The sequence below is a fragment of the Petaurus breviceps genome, unplaced genomic scaffold, assembly GCF_028583685.1.
Source record: "Petaurus breviceps papuanus isolate PSGF00001 unplaced genomic scaffold, PetGlider_PUasm1.0 90994, whole genome shotgun sequence".
NCBI classification, from domain to species: Eukaryota; Metazoa; Chordata; class Mammalia; order Diprotodontia; family Petauridae; genus Petaurus; species Petaurus breviceps.
Window position 1 is genome coordinate 2,481,748 of NW_027187393.1, and position 24,922 is coordinate 2,506,669.

Below are 24,922 nucleotides of genomic sequence, written 5' to 3' on the forward strand. Positions count from 1 at the left end.
ACTACTGTAACCACTATGACCACTACCACTACCACTGCCACTACCACCACCACCACCACTATTACTACCACTGCCACTACCACCACCACCACCACCACCACCGCTACCACCACTACTACTACTATAACCATTATGACTGCTACCACTGCTACTACCAGTACTACCACCACTACTACTACCACTGCCACTACCACCACCACCACCACCACTATTACTACTGTAACCACTATGACCACTACCACTACCACTGCCACTACCACTACTACTACCATCACTACTACTACTAACTTCTACTACTACAGCTATTTGGAATGGGAAGGCTTGGCTTTTAAAACCAACTATATGTCTTGCAACCACAAAACAAAGTCATATAATTTGTTCATTTCTGAACTTAAAGGGAGAGAAAACACATAACACAAACAGGAAAAGTAAGAATGTCATGAATGGGATCAGGAAAATGAGAGCTCTCAGAGTACCCCTGAACAAAATGTGTGAAATAAATATAAACAATTTCAGTTCAAGGTCAAAGTCATTAGTGTATTGTTGATATGATGAGATGACATAAATGTGCTTTAGCTACAAATCTCTTACTGGTCAGATGACTTTATCAACATGATATACAGTGGGAGGCAGTGTCAAGATGGTGGAAGAACAGGAAAATGTACAGCCTAGTTCCCCTAGAAAGACCTAGAAAACATACCAAATTGGACTCTTCTTGGGAAATCCCAGAACAAGTCTCAGCATAGTAGTCCAAGGTAGTTTAGAGAGGCAGAGGGGTCTGCAGGTTTCTGGGACAGGGTCTGGTAAGAAGCATGCCACACAGAGAGCATTTTGGCACATGAAGAGTGAAAGAGAGCCAAGAATGGACTGGGGCAGGAAGAGATCCCAGGGGACCCCTGAACCAGATCAGGGTGGCAGCTCGATCACCTACTATCCAGTTCTCGGTTAGACTGAGAAAGTGAGCTGTGCATGGGGGTGGTGGAGAGGAAAGGTGCCTTAGTCATGTACTAAGCAAGAGGTAAGTGCCAGAAGCAAATAGTATTGAGGTGGCTCTGATTTTAGGAGCAGAGAAGGAACTTGGTTGTAGCTTCCAGGACAGGGTTGAAGCCTGTAGTGGAAAAACTAAGGCAGGAATGCCGGATCAAAGGGGAGCTTGGAGTTCAGTCACTCTGAACCTATAAAGCCTCCCAGGGGCCTGACAGTGACCAAGTCCAGCAATAGTCCACTGAAACTCCTAAGCTGGGTCAGGAACTTGCAGAGCTCAGACCGGGAGGACTGCGAGAAGACTTTGCCCTGAATCACATTACTGTGGAAGCACTGAAAACTTACAGCCCCCCAGCCAGAGCTGCAAAAGGAGCAGAAGGACATGAGAGGACAGAAAGCATAGGCCATCCATTCCCTTCAGAAGTGCACAGAACCCAGCACTAAGAAAAAGCCCAAGAAAAGTGAGCAAACAAAACAAGAATCCCAGTATAAAGAGCCATCATGGAGACACAGATACTCAAGAAACAAACAGAAGACGATGACTTGAAAGCATTTACAAGTAAAGCCTCAAAGAAAAATGCAGTTTGGATATCAGTTCAACCAGAAGAAAAAAGATATTGAGAAGTCCATAGGAGGTAAAATGGACAATTCTGATTATATAACATTAAAAGGTTTTTGTACAAATAAAAGCATTAAAGCTAACATTAGAAGAAAAGCAGGAAATTGGGGGAAAAATCTTTGCAGCAAGTTTCTCTGAGAAATGTCTCATTTCTAAAATATATAGGGAACTGAGTCAAATTTATAAGAATAAAAATCACTCCCCCAATTAGTCAAAAGAGATGAGTAGGCAGTTTTCAAAGGAAGAAGTCAAAACTATCAATAACCATATGAAAATATGCTTTAAATTACCAATAATTAAATAAATGCAAATTAAAGCAACTTTGAAGTACCATTGCATAACCCTTAGATTGACAAATTTCAAAAAAAGGAAATTAACAAATGCTAGAGGAGTTGTGGAAAAACAGGCACATTAGTGCACTATTGGTGAAACTGTGAACTGGTCTAGTTATTTTGGAAAGCAATTAGGAACCATGCTCCCAGAACTATTAAACTGTGACACTTTGACCCAGTGATACTACTACTATGTCTATGCCCCCAAGGAGATCAAAGAGGAGGAAGACTTGTACAAAAATATTTGTAGCAGTTCTTTTTGTGGTGGCAAAAATTTGTAAACTGAAGGAGTACCCATCAATTGGGGAATGGCTGAGCAAGTTATGGTATATGAATGTGATGGAATATTATTGTGCATAATAAATGATGATGGGGATAGGGTTTCAGAGAAACCTAGGAAGACTTGTATGAACTGATGCAAAGTGAAGTGAGCAGAGCGAGAAGAACAATTTAGACAATAACAACTATACTGTAAAGACAAACAACTTTGAAAGATTTAAGATCTCTGAGCAATACAATGACCTACAATAATTTTAGAGGACTCATGATGAAATATGTTCTTTACCTCCAGATAGGGAGGTGATAGCCTCAGAGGGCAGGCTGAAATATATATATGTTTTAAGATGTGGTTAGTGTAGGAATTTGTTCAGCTTGACTGTACATATTTATAACCAGTTTTGTTTTTCCTTCTTATTTGACAGGTGTGGGAGGGGGAGAGGAGAGAAAGAGAGAATCTGGAACTGAAAATAAAATAGAATTGAATTTTAAAAAGAAATCTAAGTTCTGGAAAGCATCCTTTCTCAGAATAAGCCTGTTTCATCCACAAAAATGTGTCGATCAGTGTAAAAAAAAACATAAGAAATTATGATATAGAGTGGTGATGAACAGTGCTCACCAATTCAAGAACTCTTAGTAGTTTGAAGCCAACAAGTCTTTTTGAAGTGTATTAATTTGCTTTTGATCTATAACTTGCTAAAGTGTCAAGCTCAGAGCTCTCTCCTTCCCCCATCAATCTACCAGTTTGTCTTCTTCCTTATCATACAAAGGTTGAAATACAGATATAAATAGGAAATTTCTTATTACAGGTCACAAAATTGGCAGAATTGGAAAGGCACACCTCTTAGAAAGGCTAATGATTTCTTCCTGAGACTAAAGTTGCTACCAAATGGCGATTAGGGTAGCGCTAGACTCCTTATAAAAGGCACGGTCAAGTGAGATTCAACTAAATTAGTGAATACTCCTACTTGCATATGCTCGTTTCCTATACAATGGATTAAAAAAATTAAAACAGTAATATGAATTATTTCTAATAAGAAGAATAAATACAAAAATGAGCAGCAAGATTTAAAAGAAATAGAAACTCCCAGGCACAGAGGAGTAACTTTCTTTAGACTTAACTACTGTTAATCTAGTTCAATATTAATTTTGTTTGATTTAGTGCAATCCAAACATTTTATAATTAGAAATTACTTTGAACATTCTTCTGGGATCAGCAGCCATATGATTTGTTTGGGACTTTGGAATAGTAACTATTTAAAATCATGCCAGTTAGAATTTACCCTAATCACTATCATTAGAGTTCTGTGTATATCTATTTCTCCATTCTTCTCATTCACGTAAAGTAGCCAGCAGTATCCAGGTTTTTTTCATTTTCTCTCTCTTTGTGGCTCTGACTGGGGAAAATTGGGTTCCAAGGAAAACATGGCCCCAGGGTACCCAGCAGGGTAGCTCTCAGGAAAGTCTATGTTTTTTACTCTAGCAACTGTTTCCAATCTCTCTCCTCGCTTTTATCTCCCAGTTATAGTCAATACATTTTTAGCACAAGTGAATGATCTCTCTGCTGTAGCACTGGGGCTTTCTGAGCTGCTGTTGACAGAGCTTTGCTCTTACATGGAATGTCCTTAAAGGAAGGAAAGCCATTTGCATTTGTGAATATTGTAAACAAATTTAAACCAGAATAGGATAGTTTTTCAAATGCAGCATTTTCATTACATTGGCCTTTGAGAAGTGCTTAAGATCAGTACATCATATTTACAAGATGACACTCAATGAGAACGTAGCCAACGCTGAAGATGGCTCACTCCCTTCTCATCAATAACTGTTTGTTATATTTCTATGAAATATCAGGAAAGCAGGAATGTCTCCCCCTGATCCTGCTTTACTTCTGGTATATTATGGAAAATGCTGGGGCAAGCTGTCGTGCTTATGGTATTGCTATAAGACATAGGAAGTCTTCCCAGAAAAGGCAGCTGTTCTCATACCACCCAAATCCAAAGTACTTGGAGGCAAACAGTTGAGTTGGTCCCAATGACAGTGTTTCCCATTTATGGGATAAATTCAGCAAAGGGCAAACTAGCCCAATGAAGATTACTTAAGTCTGTGTGCAGAGAAGCTTGAGTTTGCGTGCACGTCATCACAATGCTTGCTTGTCTGGTTTCTGAGCTAAGCTCCTTTGGCTCTTGTGTAAGCAATGAATGTTCAACTAGTGTTCCTACAGCTCTTAGTGACCAAAAGTCCTTAATCTTAGGAACTGGGCCCAGCTAGCTTGGATCCCAATGGCTTGGATCAAGTAGAATGAAGTGAGTTTCAATGGGAACACACTAGAGGAATAAGAGTTCAAGTATAGCCCAGGATTGCTATTAAATCATAAGCCCCACTTCTTCTCCTCAATGTGTTATAACAGGCCAAATCTATACCTTCATTTTCTAGCAAAAGTCCACATACCTCTGTTTGTACTGAGTCCTACCCCAGGTTAGCTAAGAAGCAGACCCTGAAAAGGGCCATGATAGGACACCAATAGAGCCTCTCCCAGGCTGGGATCAAGGCCAAGCTGAAAGGATTCTGTGTTCCTTGCCTCCCTCCAACCAGCAACTTGGCATGTCCTGAGCCTGTTTCAAATGGAGTGAGTTCATTTATAAGATGTTCTTGGGTGGTAGAGAAGACCAAGAGTTACTTTTTAAGTGAGATTTATCAAAGAGATCTGGCTCTCCTCCCTGCCATATCTAGCTAAGCTTGGCCACTAGCCAGGCCCCTCCAGGAAGTAGTCCGCCTCATGCCCACAGCTCTTGCTGAAAGAATGCACTGCCGGAAAGAATGAGCTTACTCAGCAGATCCAGGCTGAGGAGGTCGAAGAGATTCAGTCCTTTCAGATTCTGTTGCGGGACAGTGATGGACAGAGACAGTGGGCAATTCTTGGTCCATTCCCCTCTTGGCAGTAGGGGGAAGGAAGGGCTTCACCTCTTCCTCACCCTAACCCCATCAAGTTGGACGAGCCACTGTTTTCTCTGGGTATTCCATTCCTACTCTCATCAATAAGCAGGAAACAGCCAGGGTTCTGAGGATAAGGATTTCCCTAGGATAAGTACTGTGCTTGGGTCCATGTCAGTCCTCTGCTAAAAAATCTTGAGTGTGATTCTACTATTTTTCTGAAAGAAATTTCAAAATTCTTTGCCTGCCATTCAATGATTTCTACAACTTAGCACTATTCTCCTTTTACTGCCTTACCTGTTATTACTCTCCTCCATGTCCTCTATGTTCCTGACAACCTGGACCACTGTCTATTCCTGAATGCACCCTGCACTCTCCCATTTCTGTACTTTTGCTCCTGAACATGAGCATATGTACATGTAGATAGAAGGGAAGTTCCTTGAGAATACCCAGACACTAAAGGGAAAAGGAATGCTTAAATCCTTAACCATATCTTTTAAAAAGAAGTTGAACAAGTCATAAATGAGTTTTCTAAGGAAAAATCCCTACTGTGGATTTACAAACTAATTATACCAAACATTTAAAGAACAACTAATTCCAATATTACATGGACTATTTGAAAAAATGGATAAAGAAGGAATCCTATGAAATTTCTTCTATAACACAAATATGGTCTTGGTACTTTAACCAGGCAGAGTCAAAACAGAGAAAGAAAACTACAGACCAATTTCCCTAATTAATACAAAAATTTAAATAAAATACTGGCAGGGAGATATATCACAAAGATCATACACTATGACTGGGTTGGATATATACCAAGAATGCAGAGTTAGTTCAATATTAGGAAAACTGTAAGCATAAATAACCATATCAATAACAAAAACAACAAAAATCACATGATTATTTCAATAAACGCAGGAAAACATTTGACAAAATTCAGTATCAATTCCTGTTAAAACATTAGAAAGCATAGGAATAAGTAAAATGAAGAGCAAGCATTATATGTAACAAGGATAAGCTAGAAACCTTTCTAGTAAGATCAGGGGTGAAGCAAGGATGTCTATTATAATCATTACTACTCAATATTGTACTAGAAATGCTAGATGGCACAGTGGCTCTCACTCTTGATGGGTCTGGAGCTGGGAAGACATGAATTCAAATTCAAGCCTCAGACACTTACTATCTATATCATCCTGGGTCAGTCACTTAACTTCTGTTTGCCTCAGTTTTCTCAACTGTAAAATGGGGATTACAACAGCACCTACTTCACAGAGTCATTGTGAAGTTTAAATATGACACTATTTATAAAGCACTTAGCACAGCGCCTGGCATGAAGTGGGTGTTACATAAATGCTTTCCCTCTTTCCTTCCTCCTTCCCAATAAAACAAGATAAAGAAATTGAAGGAATAAATATCAATATTGAGGAAGCAAAACTATTGCTCTTTGTAAATGGTTTACTTAGAGAACTCTAGAAAGCAAACTCAAAAAACTAATCAAAACAACCAACAACTTCAGCATATTTGCAGGACTTAAAACAAACCCATACAAAGCAACAACATTTTTGTACATGACCAACAAAATCCAGCAGGAAGAGATAGAGAGAGAAATTCCATTTAAAATAACTACAGACAATATGAAAAACTACCAGCTACAACACACATGGGGACTATATGAACACAATTACAAAACACTCTTCACACAAATAAAGACATTCAAATAATTAGAGAAATATTAATTACTCACGGGGAGGCTGAGCCTCTATACAACCGCTATGTAACAAAAATGACAAAACTACCTAAATCAATTTACTTATTAAGTGTCACACCAGTCAAGCTATCCAAAAATTACTTTATAGCATGAGAAAAAATAAGATTCATCTGGAGGAACGAAGGTCAAGAGCATCAAGTGAATCCATGGGAAAAAAAGGGAAGGAATGGGGCTAGCAGAACCACATCTTAAACCATACTCACAAATCTATAACCGAATCTACAATCATCAAAACAATTTGGTACTGAGTGGAAATAGAGGTTAATCAGTGGAACAGATTAGATATGAAATATGCAGAAGCAAATGAGCACAGTAATTTAGTATTTGATAAATCAAAAGATTACAGGTTCTGGGGCAAGAACTCACTATTTGACAAAAATTCTTCAGAAAATGGGAAAGTAGTCTAGCAGAAACTAAGCCTAGTCCAACATTTCATACTGTATGCCAAGATAAGCTCAACACGAGGGGCAGCTAGGTGGCACAGTGAATAGAGCACCATCCCTGGAGTCAGGAGGACCTGAGTTCAAATCCAGCCTCAGACACTTAACACTTACTAGCCGTGTGATCTTGGGCAAGTCATTTAACCCTGATTGCCCTGCCTTCCTCCCTCCAAAAAGCAAAAAAGAAGGGTACATGAAACATAAAGGGTGATATCATAAACATATTAGTGAAACATGAAAGAAATTACCTGTGGATACCACTCTATGGATAGGGGAAATGCTCATGACCAAACAAGAGACAGAGGTTCACAGGAAGTAAAATGGATAATTTCAATTATATAAAACTAAAAAGTTTTTGTGCAAGCAAAACCAATGCATTTAATTTCAGGGAAAAAAATAGGAAAGTAGGAAAAAAATCTTTGTGGCATGTTTCTATGATAAAGCAAGTTTCTTATTTCTCAGATACATAGGGAATGGAGCCAAATGTATAAGAATGAAAGCCATCCTCCAATTCTTAAATGGTCAGAGGATATAACAGGCAGTTTTCAGAGGAAGAATCAAAACCATCAATAGCCATATGAAAACATGCTCTAAATCACTAATAATCAGAAAAATGCAAATGAAAACAGCTCTGAGGTACCACTTCATATCCATCAAATTGGTTAAGATGACAAAAAAGGAAAATGATAAATGTTGGAGGAGATGTGGGAAAACAAGTACACTCAGGTACTGTTGGTGGAGCTGCGAACTAGTCCAACCATTCTGGAAAGCAATTTGGAGTTATGTTCCCAAAGCTATTAAATTTTATGTATCCTTTGACCCACCAATATCACTAATAGGCATGTAGCCCAAAGAGATCAAAGGAAAAGGAAAAGGACCCATATGTACAAAGATATTTATAGCAGTTTCTTTTTGTGGTAGCAAAGAGCTATAGTGGATACATATCAATTAGGCAATAGCCAAACAAGTTCTGGTACATGAATGTGATGGAATACTATTGTGTTATGAGAAATAATGAAGGATTGCTTCAGAAAAGCCTGGGAAGATCTGTATGAACTGATGCAAAGTGAAGTGAGAAGAACCAGGAGAAGACTTTTTACAGTTTTGTAAAGAAAGATGTAATGACTCTGATCAACACAATGACCAACCACAGTTCCAAAGAACTCATGATGAAAAATCCTACCTATCTCAAGACAGAGAACTGATGGACTTAGAGTAAAGACTAAAGCATAGTTTTTTTCTTTCCTTTTTTTGGACATGGCTAATATGGAAATTTGTTTTGTATGACAAATTTCAAGGCAAAAAACAGGAAAGAAGGAAAAAAAATCTTTGTAATGGGCTTTGTTTTTCTTGGGGCAGTTAGGTGGCACAGTGGATAGAGTGCTAGGCCTGGAGTCAGGAAGAATCATTTTCTTGATTTTAAATCTGGTCTCAGACACTTCATCATTGTGTGACCCTGGGGTAAGTCACTTAACCCTGTTTGCCTCAGTTCCTCATCTGTAAAATGAGCTGGAGAAGGAAATGGCAAACCACTCCAACATCTCTGCCAAGAAAACCCCAAATGGGGTCATGGAGAGTTGGACATGACTGAAAAATGTCCAACAGCAACAAAAAGTTTTTCTTTCCTTTGGAGGTGAACATTTGGAATTAAAAAATAAAAGAGAATCTCTGTGCTTTACCAAATAAAATAATAAAATGTAAAAACAAACAAAAAAGCATTTAAGTCACAATTGTGCAGGCTTAGAAGCAGGGGTAGGGAACCTACAGCTTCATGGTCACATGTGGCCTTCTAGGTCCTTGGGTACAACCTTTTGACTAAGTCCAAGTTATACAGAACAAATCCTTTTATTAAGAGGATTCATTCTGTGAAGTTTGGATTCAGTCAAAGGGCCACACTTGAGGACCTAGAGGACCACATGTGACCTTGAGGCTGCAGGTTCCCCATCCTGGAAGGGGTTGGGATTTGCTTTGTAAATAGTGTACTCATACTGATAAAATCACAAATCCACGAAAGCATACTTATGTGTCTATCCTCCTACTAGACTGTAAGCTCTATTAAGACAGGAACAAAGTCTTAAATAAACTTTGTTTCTCCTTTATCCCTAGTTCAGGGCCTTTCACACAATGGATACATGGGTACTTGTAATGGGAATGGGAATTTGAAGATCTTCCCTACCCCTTAATAGACCTAGGGGAAATTTGAAGACCTTCCCTGCTTTGAAAGTAAACTCTTCCCCCTAATAGACTGCATGTAATCACATGGAGCCTGTCATGGAGGGAATTTGCTGAAGGGTGGAGCAGAGTCTACAAGAAGCTTCCATGCTGTGAAGATAAAACTCTGCCCCCTTAAAGGCTGAATGGAGCCTGTGGTGGGAGGAGTTTGTTGAAGGGAAGCAGAGCCCACAGGAAACTGGGAGCCAGAGCCAGAGAGATGGTGGGAGAGAGAGGTGCTCAGGCAAGGAGATAGAGAAGTTTGTAAGTAAATATTGATCTTGTATTGGTTTGTGGGAAGGCTGAAGGATGCTGTGGCTCTCAGTGTTATTATGACTTCTGAATATCTTTGGTACTGTGATGGAATCGGCTTACTGTTTTTGGAATTCAGTTTCTGGTGTCTAAATAAATGCTTCAGTTCTGTCCTCTGTATGGAGAATCTGTTATATTTTGTGATCAAATGTCATGAGCTATTTATAGTCACGGTCTTTATTGTGATTGTAGGCAATGTAAATATTGCATTAGTACTACCGTACCAAGTGAATGCTTGTCCCTGTTGGGTCCTGAGGTGTGGATGGCAACACTAAGGGCTGCCTAGACTCAGGAATTGCTAGAGGCCAAAGGCTCAGAAGTATCATGAACCATGAGCCCCTACCAGAGAGTTATTGTTGAAAGAGGACTTGAAGATAACATAGACCAACCTTCTCATTCTACAGATGAAGAAAATGAGGCCCAGGTAGGAGACATGACATGCAAAAGGACCCATAATTATTAAGTGTTAGAGCCCAGATTTAACCCAGGTCTTTTGATTCAAAACAGAAATTGACTTTTCCAGGAAGAGTCCAGATGTTGGGGGAATGAGAGGAGGTGAAAGCTTGAGGGCTCATGACATAGTCAAGGGTTAAAAGATGTGGATTCTTACTTGTCAATTCCAAGAAACTTTCTTATAGATTACAGTACCAGCAATCTATTAAATTATGTCATAGGATCCTGGAATGTTGGATTTAAAAGGGACCTTAGGCACCATCTAACCCAACCCCCTCATTCAACAGAAGAGGAAACCAAGGCCTAGAAGGGACATATCATTTATGCAAGGTTGTATAGCTAGACTCAGAGTCAGAATTTGAACTCAGGCATTCTGATTCCAAATATAGTGCCTTTTCTATTATTCCTCTTACCCATTTTATAGATACTATTGTTTAATTGTTTCAGTTGTGTCTGACTCTTCATGACCCTATTTGGGGTTTTTGAGCAAAGATATTGAAATAGTTGGCCGCTTCCTTCTCCAGCTTATTTTACATAAGTGTAAACTGAGGCAGACTTAAGTGACTTGCCCAGGGTCACACAGCTAGTAAGTGTCTGAGGCCAGATTTGAACTCAAGAAGATGAGTTATGGGGCAGCTAGGTGGTGTAGGGAATAGAGCACCAGCCCTGGAGTCAGAAGGACCTGAGCTCAAATCCAACTTCAGACACCTAAGGCTTACTAGCCATGTGTGTGACCTTGGGCAAGTCACTTAACCCCAATTGCCCTGCCCTCCTCCCTGCGAAAAAAAAAAAAAAAGTCTTCCTGCTTCCAGGCCTAGCACTCTATCCAGTGCATCACTTAACTGCCCATTTTATAGATGAGTAAACTGCTATTCCTCCATACCTGGAACTTCACTCTCCTTATCTCTGACCATTGAAATATTCCTCTGTCTTTGAGGACCAGCTTAGTTGCTATCTCCTCCAGGAAGCTTTCTTGGATTGCTCCAGGTGAAAATAATGCCTCTCCCTCAAATTTTCCCTGGAATAGTTGGTCTCTGGAGCTCCCCTTTTCTCCTGTGTGATACTCCAAGCATCAGAGTTATTTGTGTTTGTTGTTGTACTGCCCTTAGTGGCCCTCAGTGAGGGCTGGGATTGTCTGTTGTTTTTCATTGTTGTATGTGCAGCACTGTGCATGTTTAATAAATATTGATGATGTTTAAAAAATATCTGTTGTATGGAAGAAAGCTGTCCAAGGTCACCCAGCTGGTAAGCAGCCAAGCCAAGCCTCAGACTTTACTCCAGCTCCAGGGTTCCTCCCACCTCTGGATTCCCTTGTCCCAACCTCTCTGCAGACCTCCTAATGAGAGTTGTCCTGATCAAATCAAGGAAACCATTCAGGACCCAGGGATCTGGGGTTGCTGAGGGAGCCCACTCCCCTTCAAGGCTGCTGATCAGACTGCAGAGAACCCAAGATAAAGGATACAGGGGCCTGGGCAGGGAGGGTGATAGGAGAAGGAGGGGCCTTTTGTGGCAAAAAGCCGCATCTGCCACCTCCCCTTCCAAAGAGACACTTTGGCTTGAAAGGAGATTTCCTTCATCTCTCTCTCTCTTTCCCAATCAGTTGGAATCCATCTCTCTTTCCTAGAACTAGCTCAGGCCTTGTGCATGAAGCCATTCCTAATCGACCCAGACAGGTGTGACCTCTTTTCCTCCAGCCTTTCATTCTTCTCTGGCTTCTCCTATGCAATTGTAATGGCAATAACAAATGGTATTTATATCTGGAGCTTTAAGGATTGTGAGGGCTTCACATGTGTTATCTCCTTTGATCCTCACAAGCAGCCCTGCGAAGTAGGTGCCATTATCCCCATTTTACATATTAGGAGACTGAGGCACAGAAGTTAAGTGACTTGTCCAAAGTTATACAGCTAGTGAATGTCTGAGGTAGGATTTGAATTCAGGTCTTACTGATGCCAAGTCCAGCACTCTATATGCCACCTTGTTGCCTTAGAATTTCTGCTGTTTTTTATTTTTTTAAATACATTTTTATTGATTTCTTCTGTTTCTCACATCATAGTTAACCCTAGTATCCTTTCTTCTTTCCTGCCATTGTTATTTATATGTATACCACACCCCATCTAGGAGGTTGTAAGTCCTTGGAGGTCAGGGCCAGGCTGCTTGTTTTTAATCTTTTATCTCCAGGGCTGTTCTCAGGGCCCTGAACATGGTAGAAGCATGATAAATACTTGTTATTTATTAGCACATTATTTAATTATAATAGCATATTTATTAGCATGTTATTATTTATTAGCAAACAATATAATTTATTATTTATTAGCATAATACATGCTAATAAAAGCATAATAAATGAATCAAATTGGGTTTCTACAAAAAGCCTTGAATGGCCTAGAGAACTTCTGAATAAATGATCCCCCTTTGGAAAAACAAAAGCAGAAAAGCTTCCCATTTTTCTCTAGTCTTTCTTTTTTCCTTCTAACCTTTCTGGTGTGGAGGTTGTCTAAGATCACAGCTCAGGGATCAGGGGCTCTTGGGAGCACAATAAATCCTTGAGGAATGATACCCAGCCTCCATGTTAACTTACAGTTATAGTAATGAATAGTTAAGGGTAGTTTTGCCCATTGCAAAGCATCCCACATCTTCTCTCCACCTACACAGATACCACTCCAGTTAAGGCTCTCATCATCTCTTGTCTGGAATATGACATTGGTCTCCCTGCTTCCAGGCTCTCTCTTCTCTACTTCATCCTCTATAGAACTGCCAAAATAACCTTCCTAAAGCACAGATATTGACTCTTTTGCTCAAAAACCTTTGGTGCCTCTCTCTCGACTCTGGGATAAAATAAAAAGTCTTTGGCTTGGTAACCTAAAGCATGTCACATTTCACATTCTTTCCCTTCACAAACTCTTATGTTCCAGACAAGTGGCCTCCTTGCTGCAGCAGGTCCTTGAACTCTATCTTTGCACAGACCATTCCCCCAATACTGGAATACACTTCCCCCTCACCTTAGTTTTTTCTTCAAGGCTCAGCCAGGCCTCTTTCCATGAAAAGCCTTCCCTATTGGACTCTGAGCTTCTTCAAGGCAGGTATTGTGTTTTAGCCTTTCCCTGGATCCTCCATACTTTGCCTAATGATGGTATATAGTAACCACTCAATAGAGGATTGTTATTGATGACAATAATGTTTAGCCTTCTCTCTTTCCTTGAATTTTTGCATTTGTACATTTTTATACCTCCTCCCTTTAGACTACAAACTCCCTAAGGGCAAGGACAGGGTTCATATTTGTTTTTGTATCCCCAGAGCTTAGCACAGTGCTAATAGCTAACAGCTAATAAAAGCTTTTATTCCATATGAAATTGTCATGGTTAAAATTTATGCTAATTAAACAAAACATTGTTGAAAATATGCATAGTTTATGAGATTTCCTATGTGTCCAGACTTTAGGGACACCCTGCAGATGTTAGGAACCTGAGAATAGCACAATACTAAGACATAGTTACTGAAAACATTCCCCACAGCACCATGAGAAATCCTGTGGACCTGATGGGCTACTGGTAAGCACCCTGTTCCCTTAATGCTGATCTTCAAAGACTATATTTGATTATAGACTATTTCATAGACTATCTTTGAATTTGATTTTTTGTAATTTAGCCTCAATAGCTAATTAGGAGAAAAGCCTGAATATCAAACCCAGAGTAAAGACTATGCCATGATCTTTGCTAAATCTCAGAAGCACCAGCCAGGGGTTAGTGTTAGAATGCCAACAAGGCTGGGTCTCCCGTTTCAGTTGTTCCTGGTGTGTCCTCTCCTCAAGAGCCGGTTGAGGTAAGTCTTAAGTCTCCAGCAGCAGCATGCTGAGCCCCAAGGCTACACTGAAAGGGATGCCATGTTATTAATAGAAGCCAAGGATTCCAAGGAAAGGAATCAGCAGTCTCACGGACCTTGACCCTTGGCAAGATCATGAAACATCTAATAATAAGAGATTTTTAAGGTTTGCAAAGCACTTTCCAAATATTATCCTATTTGTTCCCCAAAACAACCCTGTGAGGTAGGTGCTATCATTATTCTCATTTTACAGATGAGGAAGCAGAGGTTAGAAGAGGATAAGTGACTTGGCTAGGGTCACATAGCTAGTAAGATTCTAAGGCAGGATTTGAACCCAGGTTTTTCTGACTCCAAGTCTAGTGTTCTAGTTTGGGATATGACATTTCAAGAAGGACATTGACAAGCTGGGGATTTTTCAGAGGAGGGCTACCAGAATGGGAAGGGGACTAGAAATCATATCACAAATCATTTGAAGAAACTGAGAATGTTCCTGAAGAAAAAAAAATATTTTCTGTAAGCATATTATAACCCTGTCCCTACTTCCATTAGTAGAATGCAAACTTCTTGAGGGCAGGGGTTACTTTTTCATTCTGTCTTTGCATTGCCAGTGGCTAGCACTGTGCCCCATACATGGCAGGTGCTTAAAAGTTGGCTTACATTGAGTTTGGGGGGTACATGATAACTGACTTCAAGTATGTAATCCCCTCTCTCGGAGGAGAGCGGATTACATTATTTAGGATGGTTCCAAAGGCCAGAACTAGAAACGATGGATGGAAGTTAGAGCACAGCAGATTTTGGCTCTATTGGGAGGAACTTTCTAATAATCAGAGCTGCCTAACAACTGGAATGGGGCAGGGTGAGCTTCCTGTCATGGGGGTCTTTGGATGGACACTTGTGAGGATGATGCAGAAAGATTTCCTGATCATATGTGACCTGACCGAGATGTCCTCTGAGGTCTGAGATTCTGTGATTCTATAAATAAAGCCTCTCCTGCCCCAGTCTAGTTTCCTGTTCTCCAAAAACAGAAGTTTCTGATCCCTACTTCTTCTTCACAGACTAAGAAATACAATTAGCAGCCTCACATTTGCCCCTAAGACATGAACAACTGAATGCTAGGGTTTTCTTACTGGCCTTTGTTGACTACTGCTTAAATTCAAGATGCAGGTGGTAGCCAGAACTGAACACAGTATATCATATATGGTCTGACCAGAGCAGAGGACAGTGAAATTGTCACTGCCCCTTTTCCTGGACACTGGCTTCTGTGGATGTAGCATGATTCTGATGTAGCATTTTTTTTTTTTACCTTCCATGTTAGATTGCTAACTCATACTGAACTTGTGGTCCACTAAAACCCCCAGGTCCTTTTCATATGAATTGTCATATAGTCACATGGCCTCTTCTATCCTGTGTTTGAGCTTCCGATTTTTTTGAAGTCAACAGTTGGACTTTACATGTTTCCCTTATGCAGTAGATTTTTGAAACCCCAATTCAGGACTTAGCATTTCAACCTATTAATTTGGTTATTTTGGTTTTATTTCCACTGAGTTATTAAGGGGGTGCTGCTCAGTGAACTGGACTCCTATCCTTTAGCTCTTGGCTATGGGAATTGATTTTACGTACTACTTTTGGGGAAGAGGGTGAGTGAGGAAAATAGTAGAAAAGCCCTTTTTTGCTAGTGGCCTTTTTAGGTTCATTTCATATTTAATTAAAAAAAAACTAGAAGAATAGCCATGCTGTGTGTGGAATGCATGCCCAATGAACCTATTTTCCCTACCCAAGGGGTGGAAGGTGGCACAGAGATTGTGACTGAATGTCTACACTCTATAGACAAGTGAGCATCCAAAGTTGGATCAGACACATTAGATCTGTGGGCTTGTTCAAGGAAATGAGGCTTTAAAATTGAAAGGGCAAATGTGTTCACATTTCATTTCATTCTTCCCTGTTTCTGCTCTGGGAAATACAGAGCCATGGGCAGCCCCTTCACCTGGCATGGGCCCAAAGGGTCAGTGCCTCAGAAGTACAACATCTCCAATTTTCTATTGACCATGAAAAGTTTATTCCATTCCATTCCCTTGCCCTTCCCACTTCCCTCGAAACCAGAGATAGGATTATTTCAGAGTAGAAAAAAGAAGTCAGAGAAAGGGTGCAAGAAAGGACACGAGGAAGGCCATAGTTTGAAAATAAAGGCAAAGAAATTAAAAAAATAAATGGAATGTTAAATTACCGGATAACCGTCTCGTCCTGCTTGCCCCTGTGGTAATTAATAAGTAATTAATAATCAGACTTTCAGCACAACATATGGCCACATTTATAATTTAATTAGGGGCTTATCTAACCCAGCAGAAACTTGTGAATGATAATGCTTTACACAGGGGGGAACAAAGCTCTTTGAAACAGCTGGGCTAAAAATAGGCTTTACAGGGAGAAGTCCCCCCTCCAGCTAGCAGGCAGACGGGATCTAACTGAAGGGCTCTGGGAGTGGTGGGTGGATGGGTGGGTGACTAGTAAAGGGTACTCCTGTTCAAGTGCACTTTAATTAAGCTTCCAGATTTCACTGTCGATTCAATGAGCCTCTACAAGGCCTAACTGGCCAAATGTGTGCCCAGATCATAGAATTTGGTTTTCTTTAACCTAACCAGTCCCAAAGACCCAAGTCTGAAGGCACCTGCATCAGTGGACGGCTTCTCCTGGGCATGTTTTTACCCTGGTCTCAGTCACTGAAGTTATGTTTAGAAGGAAAAAGTCAGAATCTTGAAGTATTTTTATTATCACCAGATGTTTCCTGACTGTGAGTGGTTAGACAATCCCTGAGCTAGTGTAGAGACCAGGATGAGATGGAAGGAATCTCCCACTCAGCCTGTAGCCTTATTGTGACTCAGAAAGGATTCCGTGTAAGGGTCATACAGTCACTTTTTGAAACAGAAAATGACAAATCTCTTCTTAGATCTCATGGGATACACTTTGATGAGTTAACACAAACAGCTTCTCTGTGGCAGTTAAAAACCAAGCACAGATATACAGCTGCTGGTCCCCACTTGGCTTGCAAATATCTTTGGGGCTTAACATGGTGTCTCATGTACATTTAGGAGCCTGGCAATTCCTAATGGATCGAGAGATGAATCATCTCCAATGGAAGTAAAAAAAAATGAACAGAACTCAAGCTCATCTGGAAAGAATTCCATTTGAGGTTAATTTTGGCTAAAGCCAGGATTCAGTGTGCTCTTTGGATTGATTCATCAGGATTTATCAGGCTTTAAACATTGACAGGGGGAATCAATGCCAGACATCTTGTACTTTGGGAGGGGAGGGGAATGAATGAGATTCCAGGGAGGCTGAGAATATCCCCTTAAATGTTGCCCCTGGAGTCAGAGAAAAAGACATTCAGGAATCTCCTCCCCTTCTCTCTCCCTGCCCCCTCTTCTCCTTCCTTCTCCAGAAGAAAGCAGGAGAGGGGTCCTTAAAATTCAGGGTTAGGGACACATTAAATGTATATCCTAATTAAAAACTGATTATTGCTATGCTCAGCAGGATAAACTTCATATACCTTCTGCCTACTTTTTAGCAAAGAAGTAGTGGGTTATGGTTGCTGAATGAGGCATACATTTTCATACATGGCCAGTGTGTTGATTTGTTTGACTGGGCAGTACTTTTTTTTTAACCACAAAACATTGTTCTAGAGGGAGAACCTGTTCTCCCTGTAGAAGGTATAGGAGTCATTATGAAGTGATGATGACATTTTAAAATAGATTATCAATAAATAGTTTTTAAAATTTTTTGAAGGATTTTACTTTCCAATTTGGGGAGTAACATATTTTTGCTAGAGATGAAACTGAATTTTCAAATGGGGTGACTGATAGGGGGATCCTGCATGAGTCTCTGAGTTTGGCTTGGAAATGTTTGGAATATGACATGAAAGTAACATTTTAAAGGACCATGAAGTCAATAGATTGCCTGGTTTCCAACAGATCACTATGACTGCCTTGAGGGAGCATAGTCATATTTCATTTAATCCAAAGACCTAATTAGTCCCATGAAAATCTTAGCGTGGACATTCTGGAGTGTGTGTGTGTATGGGGGAGGGGCTAGAACTCAGTGGACTGGACTCCCACACCTTAATAGACATGAACTCTTTTGATTAACTAACTTTGGGCAACCCAGCAATGTTTCAAAGTACTGACTATAAAGGTCCATCTTTAATGTTTCCTGATGCAACCATTTGTATGGTCGAAGATGATTGGCAGGAGATAAGCAAGAGAACTCTAAATATCTGCCAGTTTTCCAAGGATCACAAACTCATAGGAGGTGGGGATAAGGAGGAACAGTTAAACATTTTTAAAGCCTCTTTTTACTATGTGTCTACAATCAGAAAAATGTAGCCACATCTGGGACCAATTTTCCTTCCAGACACATCTACTCCTATGCCCCCCAAAACGGCCTTTCAAGGAAATGGTACAGAAAGAGAACAATGCCTTATCTTTGGGGATCCTTGGTGAGTGAAATCCATGATACTTACTGCAGGCCCTGCAATGCAAAAACACAAAAGCCATGATTAGAATTGAGTCCAGAGAAGAATCCCTAACTTAGCATTCTATAGCTTGTTGGGAGACAAGCCTTGTCTCCACTTCTAGCAGCATCCAATTGACTGTGGCAGGTACCTCTGATGACTCCTAATTCTACTTGACTTTTTTTTTTGGGGGGGGGATGGAGGGAGGCATCTGGTTTAAGTGACTTGCCCAGGGTCACACAGCTAATAAGTATCAGAGGCTAGATTTGAACTCAGATACTCCTGACTCTAGGGCTGGTGCTCTATCCACTGTGACACCTAGCTGCCCCTACTTATGGCTGGCTTAAAGGTTTATAAGGCACTTTCCTTACTATAATAAACCTATGAGGGAGGTAGGCTGTCCTTTGTTTCAACTCTTCAATCATTGACTTCCCTCCCCTGGGCATCACATGGGCCTGGTTGGCACAGTATTACCAGTAAGTGACTTAATTAGCCTACACTAACAAAGAAATGAGAAGAAGGGCGGAAAGAGTAGTGGGCTTGGAGTCAGAAGATCTGGGTCTGGCTTTCCTACTTATTATCTGTGTGATTTGGGATAAGTCCCTTTCCCTCTAGATGATACAGGACCTGGAATGAGGAAGACTTGAGATCGAATCCAGTCTCAGACACTTCCTACCTGTGTGAGCCTGGGTGAGTCACTTAACTGCTGTCTGCCTTGGTTTCCTCAGTTGTAAAATGGGGGTACTAAGAGCACCTGCCTCACAGGGTTGTTGTGAGAGACATAAGCGGTAATATTTGTAAAGCTCTAGGGACAGGGACTGGCACATAGGAGGCGTTTAATAAATACTTCCTGTTCTATTCCTGTTTCTTTCTCTGTAAAATGAGAGGGCTAGATGAGGCAGCCTCTAGAGTTCCTACTAGCTTTGACATTCAGTGTTCTTTGAGAAATCAAAGTGGGTTTAGCCTTAAAAATACGGAGGCCTGACAGTGTGTTTTAAGGCCAAACAGCACCAGGCCTGGGTTTGAGTTTTGGATCTCCCTGTTATTGACTGTGTGACCTTGGGCTAGCCTTCATTTGGCTCTCTGCATTCTCTTGTGGAAATGAGGAAGGTTGGACTGGGTGAATTCTTAAATTCTCTTTGAACAAGCATTTATCCAAAGAAATAGATTGTCCCCTTTACCCACTGTGGAGGGACAACAGCCCTATCAGCCAAGTCAGTATGTTCTCTGTTCCCCAGTCACACACACACACTGTGGGATACCCTGGGTAAGTAAAGGACCATAAATGGCCAAAACTGGAATAAAGAAAAAAAATCTTCCAAAACAAAATCTTGAGTTAATTCAGACTAGAAGAAATGATTTGGTGGTGATGACTAGGGGGGGATGGTAGGTGGGGTGATAATGATTGGGACCAATCCATTTCATACACATTCACACTAGTCCTGTTACTTTTCCTTAATTGGAATTTATCTCAGACCAAAGAGACAAACATGCTACCATTTACTTACAGAACTTTGTGTTGGATAAACATAACTGTTCATTGAAGAGTCCAGAAAAATAGATTTTATGATTAGCTCAGAAAAGTCTGTCAAAATACAGGGCACTCATATTGTACTTTATTAACCAAGGTGCACAATATGTGTGTATATATACATACATATATATGTATTGTACACACACACATACACACATATTTACAAAATCTATGTTATTAAAAGCCTATTAAAGCAGAGCTTACATTGTCCTGTAGAAGACACAAAATAAGACCTCTCTGAGTTTCCTGATTCAAGGGGGAATGACACATGATAGTTGCAACTCCCATTTCTAAACTTCTTTAAGATTTACAAAGCATGGGGCAGCTAGGAGCATAGGCCCTGGAGTCAGGAGGACCTGAGTTCAAATCCAGTCTCAGTAACTTAACACAAAAACTAGACGTGTGACCTTGGGCAAGTCACTTAACCCCAATTGCCCTCCAAAAAAAAAAGGCAAAAAAAATAAATTGTAAAAAAAAAAGATTTACAAAGCATTTTTTTTTTTTGTGCAGCTGCTCTCTCTGTGAGGTAGGGAGAGCATGTACCCTCAGGTTGTCCTCATTTTTTAGTTGAGGAAACTGAGGCTAAGAGAGGGGAAAGAAACTTGCTCATGTATACACAGCTAGCAAATGTCAAAACTCAGAATTTGAACCCAGTTTTTTTTTAAATCAAATTAAGTAATTATCCAAGTAATCTATCAACATGAATTTATTATACACTTACTAAATACATGTTCCATGACAATCCCAGTTCTTAAGGGGAGAGATGAGGGGAAAGAGGTGTGTGTGTGTGTGTGTGTGTGTGTGTGTGTGTATGTGTGTGTATGTGTATGTGTGTGTATGTGTGTGTGTGTGCTCGTGTGTATGAAGAGATAGACAGAAAAAAAGACAGAGAGAGAGAGAGACAAAGACAGAGATCGAAAGAGAGTAACAGAGAGAGCGCGGTGAAACTGAATTTATTTGCTGCCAGGGAAATCTCTATGCCCACTCACTGACTGGGTACTGGCCTCCATGAGGCTCAAAGAGAGGATGAACAGGGACTTTAGATGATCACAGAATCATGGATTTAAAGCTGGAAGAAAACTCAAAGGTCATCTAGTCCAAGCCCATTATTTCACAAATGAGGAAACTGAGTTCCAGAGATGTGAGATGACTTGTTCAAGGTCCTATAGTGAGAGTCAGGGGCAGAGCTAGGGTTAGAACCCAGATCTTCTGACTACCAGTTCTGGGTTTTAATGCTCTGTTATGCTGGAAGCCTAATTACCTCTTCCTCTGAAACTCTGTTAAAGATTTATTATGACACCCTTGGGTCACTGGATTTTGACCCCTTTGAAGGGAAATGAGGGGAATTCTGCTCACCCTTCACTTGCCAGCTCCCCACAAATGCACACAACTCAGAGCAGCCTTGCAGTAATGTCCTTGTGTTTTTTCATTACTGTGTGTTATACTTAGCTGGGTTTGTATTTTACCTTCCTAATGGACTGTGAGCTTGCTAAGGACAGGGACTCATCTTGAATGAATCTCTATTTCTTTCAGAATCTGGCACAGGAAGACCTTAGGATCATAGATTTAGAATCAGAAGGGACAATAAAGATCATATGGTCCTTGGGGCAGCGTGGTGCAGAGAGTAGAGAACTGGCCCTGGAGTCAGGAAGATTGGAGTTCAAATTTGGCCTCAGACACTTGACACACTTACTAGCTGTGACACCTTGGGCAAGTCACCTAACCCTGATTGCCTCGCCAAACAACAACAACAAAAAGATTATATGGTCCAGCCTACTCATTTTACAGATGAGGAAACTGAGGCACAGAGAGGAAAAAGGTCCCACACATAGTAAATGACAGAGCTGAGATCATGGGGGTAGGATCAAATAATGGGATTTAAAGCTGGAAGGAGCCTTAGGAGCCATTTAACATCCCTCTCCCCCATTCTATTGATGAGTTAAATGACTTAGTCAAGATCACAATGGTAGGAAAAGTGGCAGAGTTAAAATTTGAACCCATGTTCTCTGTCTCCAAATTCAGCATTTTTTTCCTCTGTACTATTCTGCTCAACAAATGTTTGCTGAATTTGAATTTGTTGGAAAGAAGCTCCAAATACTTAATAAAGAACTATAAGGTGGAGCAGTGGATAAAGCACCATCCCTGGAGTCAGGAGGACCTGAATTCAAATCCAGCCTCAGATACTTCCTAGCTGTGTGGCCCTGGGCAAGTCACTTAAACCTGCTTGCCTCAGTTTCCTCATCTGTAAAATGAGCTGGAGAAGGAAATGGCAAACCACTCCAATATCTCTACCAAGAAAACCCCAAATGGGTTCATGAAAAGTCAGACATGACTGAAACGACTAAATAGCAAAGAACAAGCTGAATGGGGCTTCCCAGGAGGAAGGCAGCCTCTGCAGGCAGCCTCGGCCAGGTAAAAAATCTGGCTTCTGAAGGAGCATATAAGTTTATTAATCTGCTGGCCAGAATGAATTATTTTCACTACTCTGTAAAGGGTCTCAGACACATGAAAATTGTTATTACAAATAAAAATTGGAAACATATTCTAGAAGCATCCAAACGAAACGATTTTCAGGGCATGATTCAGGAATGAAATCTAGAAACTCATGGGACCAGCAGTCAACAGTAACAAACTGACTTCTCTCTGGAAACCAGCCAGTCTGGTTGTTCCCCACCAATACCTTGTTAGTTCAGTTTAAAGCCTCACAGCCACAGAATGTGGAGCCGATGGAGCAGTATGAGGGGCCGTAACAGAATCTGGAAAGAAGCATGCTCTTGGGAGATGAGCATTGCTTGTACTCATGTTGCCTCTGTCTCATCTGACCCTCCTCTCACCCTGTACTAACATTCCATTGTGGAATGTTAGTCCACCCCGGCTGTCTGATAGCCTGAGTCAGGTTCCCAACTCCTGGACTGAGCCATCATCTGCCTCCTAGGGTTATTATGAACCTTCTAGGGATGGGTGTCCTTATCCTTCAGCCTCACTCCATGGCTATGTTCCCATTGCCTCCAAGCAGACATCCTCCATGCTGCCTGCCCACATGGCTTGATACTTTCCTAGGAGACAGGCTGGTACAGTAGAGAGAATTCCTACTGGTGCCCAAAGACTGAGTTTGAATCTTGGCTCTGTTACTTAATATCTACATGACCTTGTCTCTCTCTGGACCTCAGTCTCCATCTGTAAATGAAGGGGTTGGACCATAGCACTGCTAAGGTTCCTTCTAGGTGTATATATTCTATGTTCTAGGGTTCCTTTTAGCTCTGACAAGGAGAACTGGGAGAAACAGGGTTTAGATCACAATCCCATCTCAGATGCTTGTTAGTGAAGTGAAGCTGGGTAAGCCTTTTAACCTCACTGAGCTTCAGTTTCTCTGTCTGGAAGATGGGAATGAAAATAGCACTTCCCCTGCAGGGTTTTAATTGTAAGGATTAAATGAAATAATGCATGTAAAGGACATCACCAAATTTAAAGCATATAAATGCAAGCACAAGCTATAGCTTTTGTAGGCAGAACATCCCAATGGAGGCTCCTGGAAGGATGTGAAGCCTCAGAAAACCACAATGGAAGCAGGCAGCCAGGAGTGGATTCTCTGGGCTAGGAGGCACTGGCTGCTTAGGGGTGGGTGGGGGAAGAAGCAACTGCTCCTGAGCACTGTCCGAGGCTTCGCCTAAGGCTGAGACACCTTGGCCAGCTCCCTGGCGCATCACGATGGGCTCTGGCCAGTCTGTCAAAGCCACATTTTGTTGAGTTCATGTTTGTAGGGGTAGGTGATGGTGGAAGGAAGAGGTTATGGGCAAGGTAAAGGGGGTGCTTAGTAAATGCTGATGGATTGATCCTTATCCAATGGCCAACAAGTGGACATGCCGTTGGAACAGCTGAACCATAGCAGTTTTGGTATTCTTATTAGAAAGATTGGGCTGGTTAGTTGCTAGCCCCTGAATTTCCAACCTGGTCAAGATAGGGAGCCCTAGTCTTATTACACACACACACACACACCCACACACATCCACACACACACACACACACACAGAGATATTTGTATATACCTCATATATATCCTATACCTATATTTATATAATGTATATCCATATTGCCTATAGTTAATAATAATAATTACTTAAATTTTTAAAACATTAATCTGAGAAGGAAGCTGTAGATCTCACCAGCTGCCAAAGAGGTCCACAACACAAAAAGGGTAAGAACTTCTTCTCTAGGCTATAGTAATGGTCTTTATTGACTGACTTAACCTATCTGTGTCTCAGGAAACTCTGCAGCACTATAAATGACAGAGAAGTTAGTGATCTGCATCGATGAAGGGAGCTTCCATACTGAGAATCCCCCCCAATGAAATCACAGGCCTGGACCAAACAGTTCCTCCTCCTCCCCGGTCCCTCCCCAAACAAAAACTTGCCTTCCCCCTCCCCCTAGGGTTGTGAGGAGAAAAGTGCTTATTTCTCCCTCAGCCAAAGGGAACAAGCATTTCTATAGCACCTACCTTAGGTCAGGCATGGTGCTAATTGCTTTTATAAATATTATCTCATTAGTAAGCTGCTTGAGATCAGTGACTGTGTCATTTTTTTTAAAAGCAATTGGAGTTAAGTAACTTGCTCAAGGTTACATGGCCAGTTATTTCTGGGTGTGGTGCTAAGTATCTGAGTCCAGATTCGATCCCCAGGTCATTCCGACACTGGGGCCAGTGCTCTTACTCGCTGAGCCACCTGCTCCCCCCCCCCCCCCCC

At 41.0% G+C, this 24,922-nt stretch overlaps 1 protein-coding gene across 1 annotated transcript in view; it reads right to left on the reverse strand.

Annotated features, from left to right (window-relative positions):
* The window catches only part of COL23A1 (collagen type XXIII alpha 1 chain), a 487,731-nt gene that overhangs the window by 89,039 nt on the left and 373,770 nt on the right, over positions 1-24,922 (reverse strand). The window contains exons 4-5 of the mRNA XM_069077605.1: positions 18,659-18,666; positions 16,370-16,396 (exon numbers count right to left, since the gene is read on the reverse strand). Of these exons, the coding sequence (XP_068933706.1) occupies positions 16,370-16,396; positions 18,659-18,666 (35 nt within the window). The remainder of the gene's footprint in view (positions 1-16,369; positions 16,397-18,658; positions 18,667-24,922) is intronic.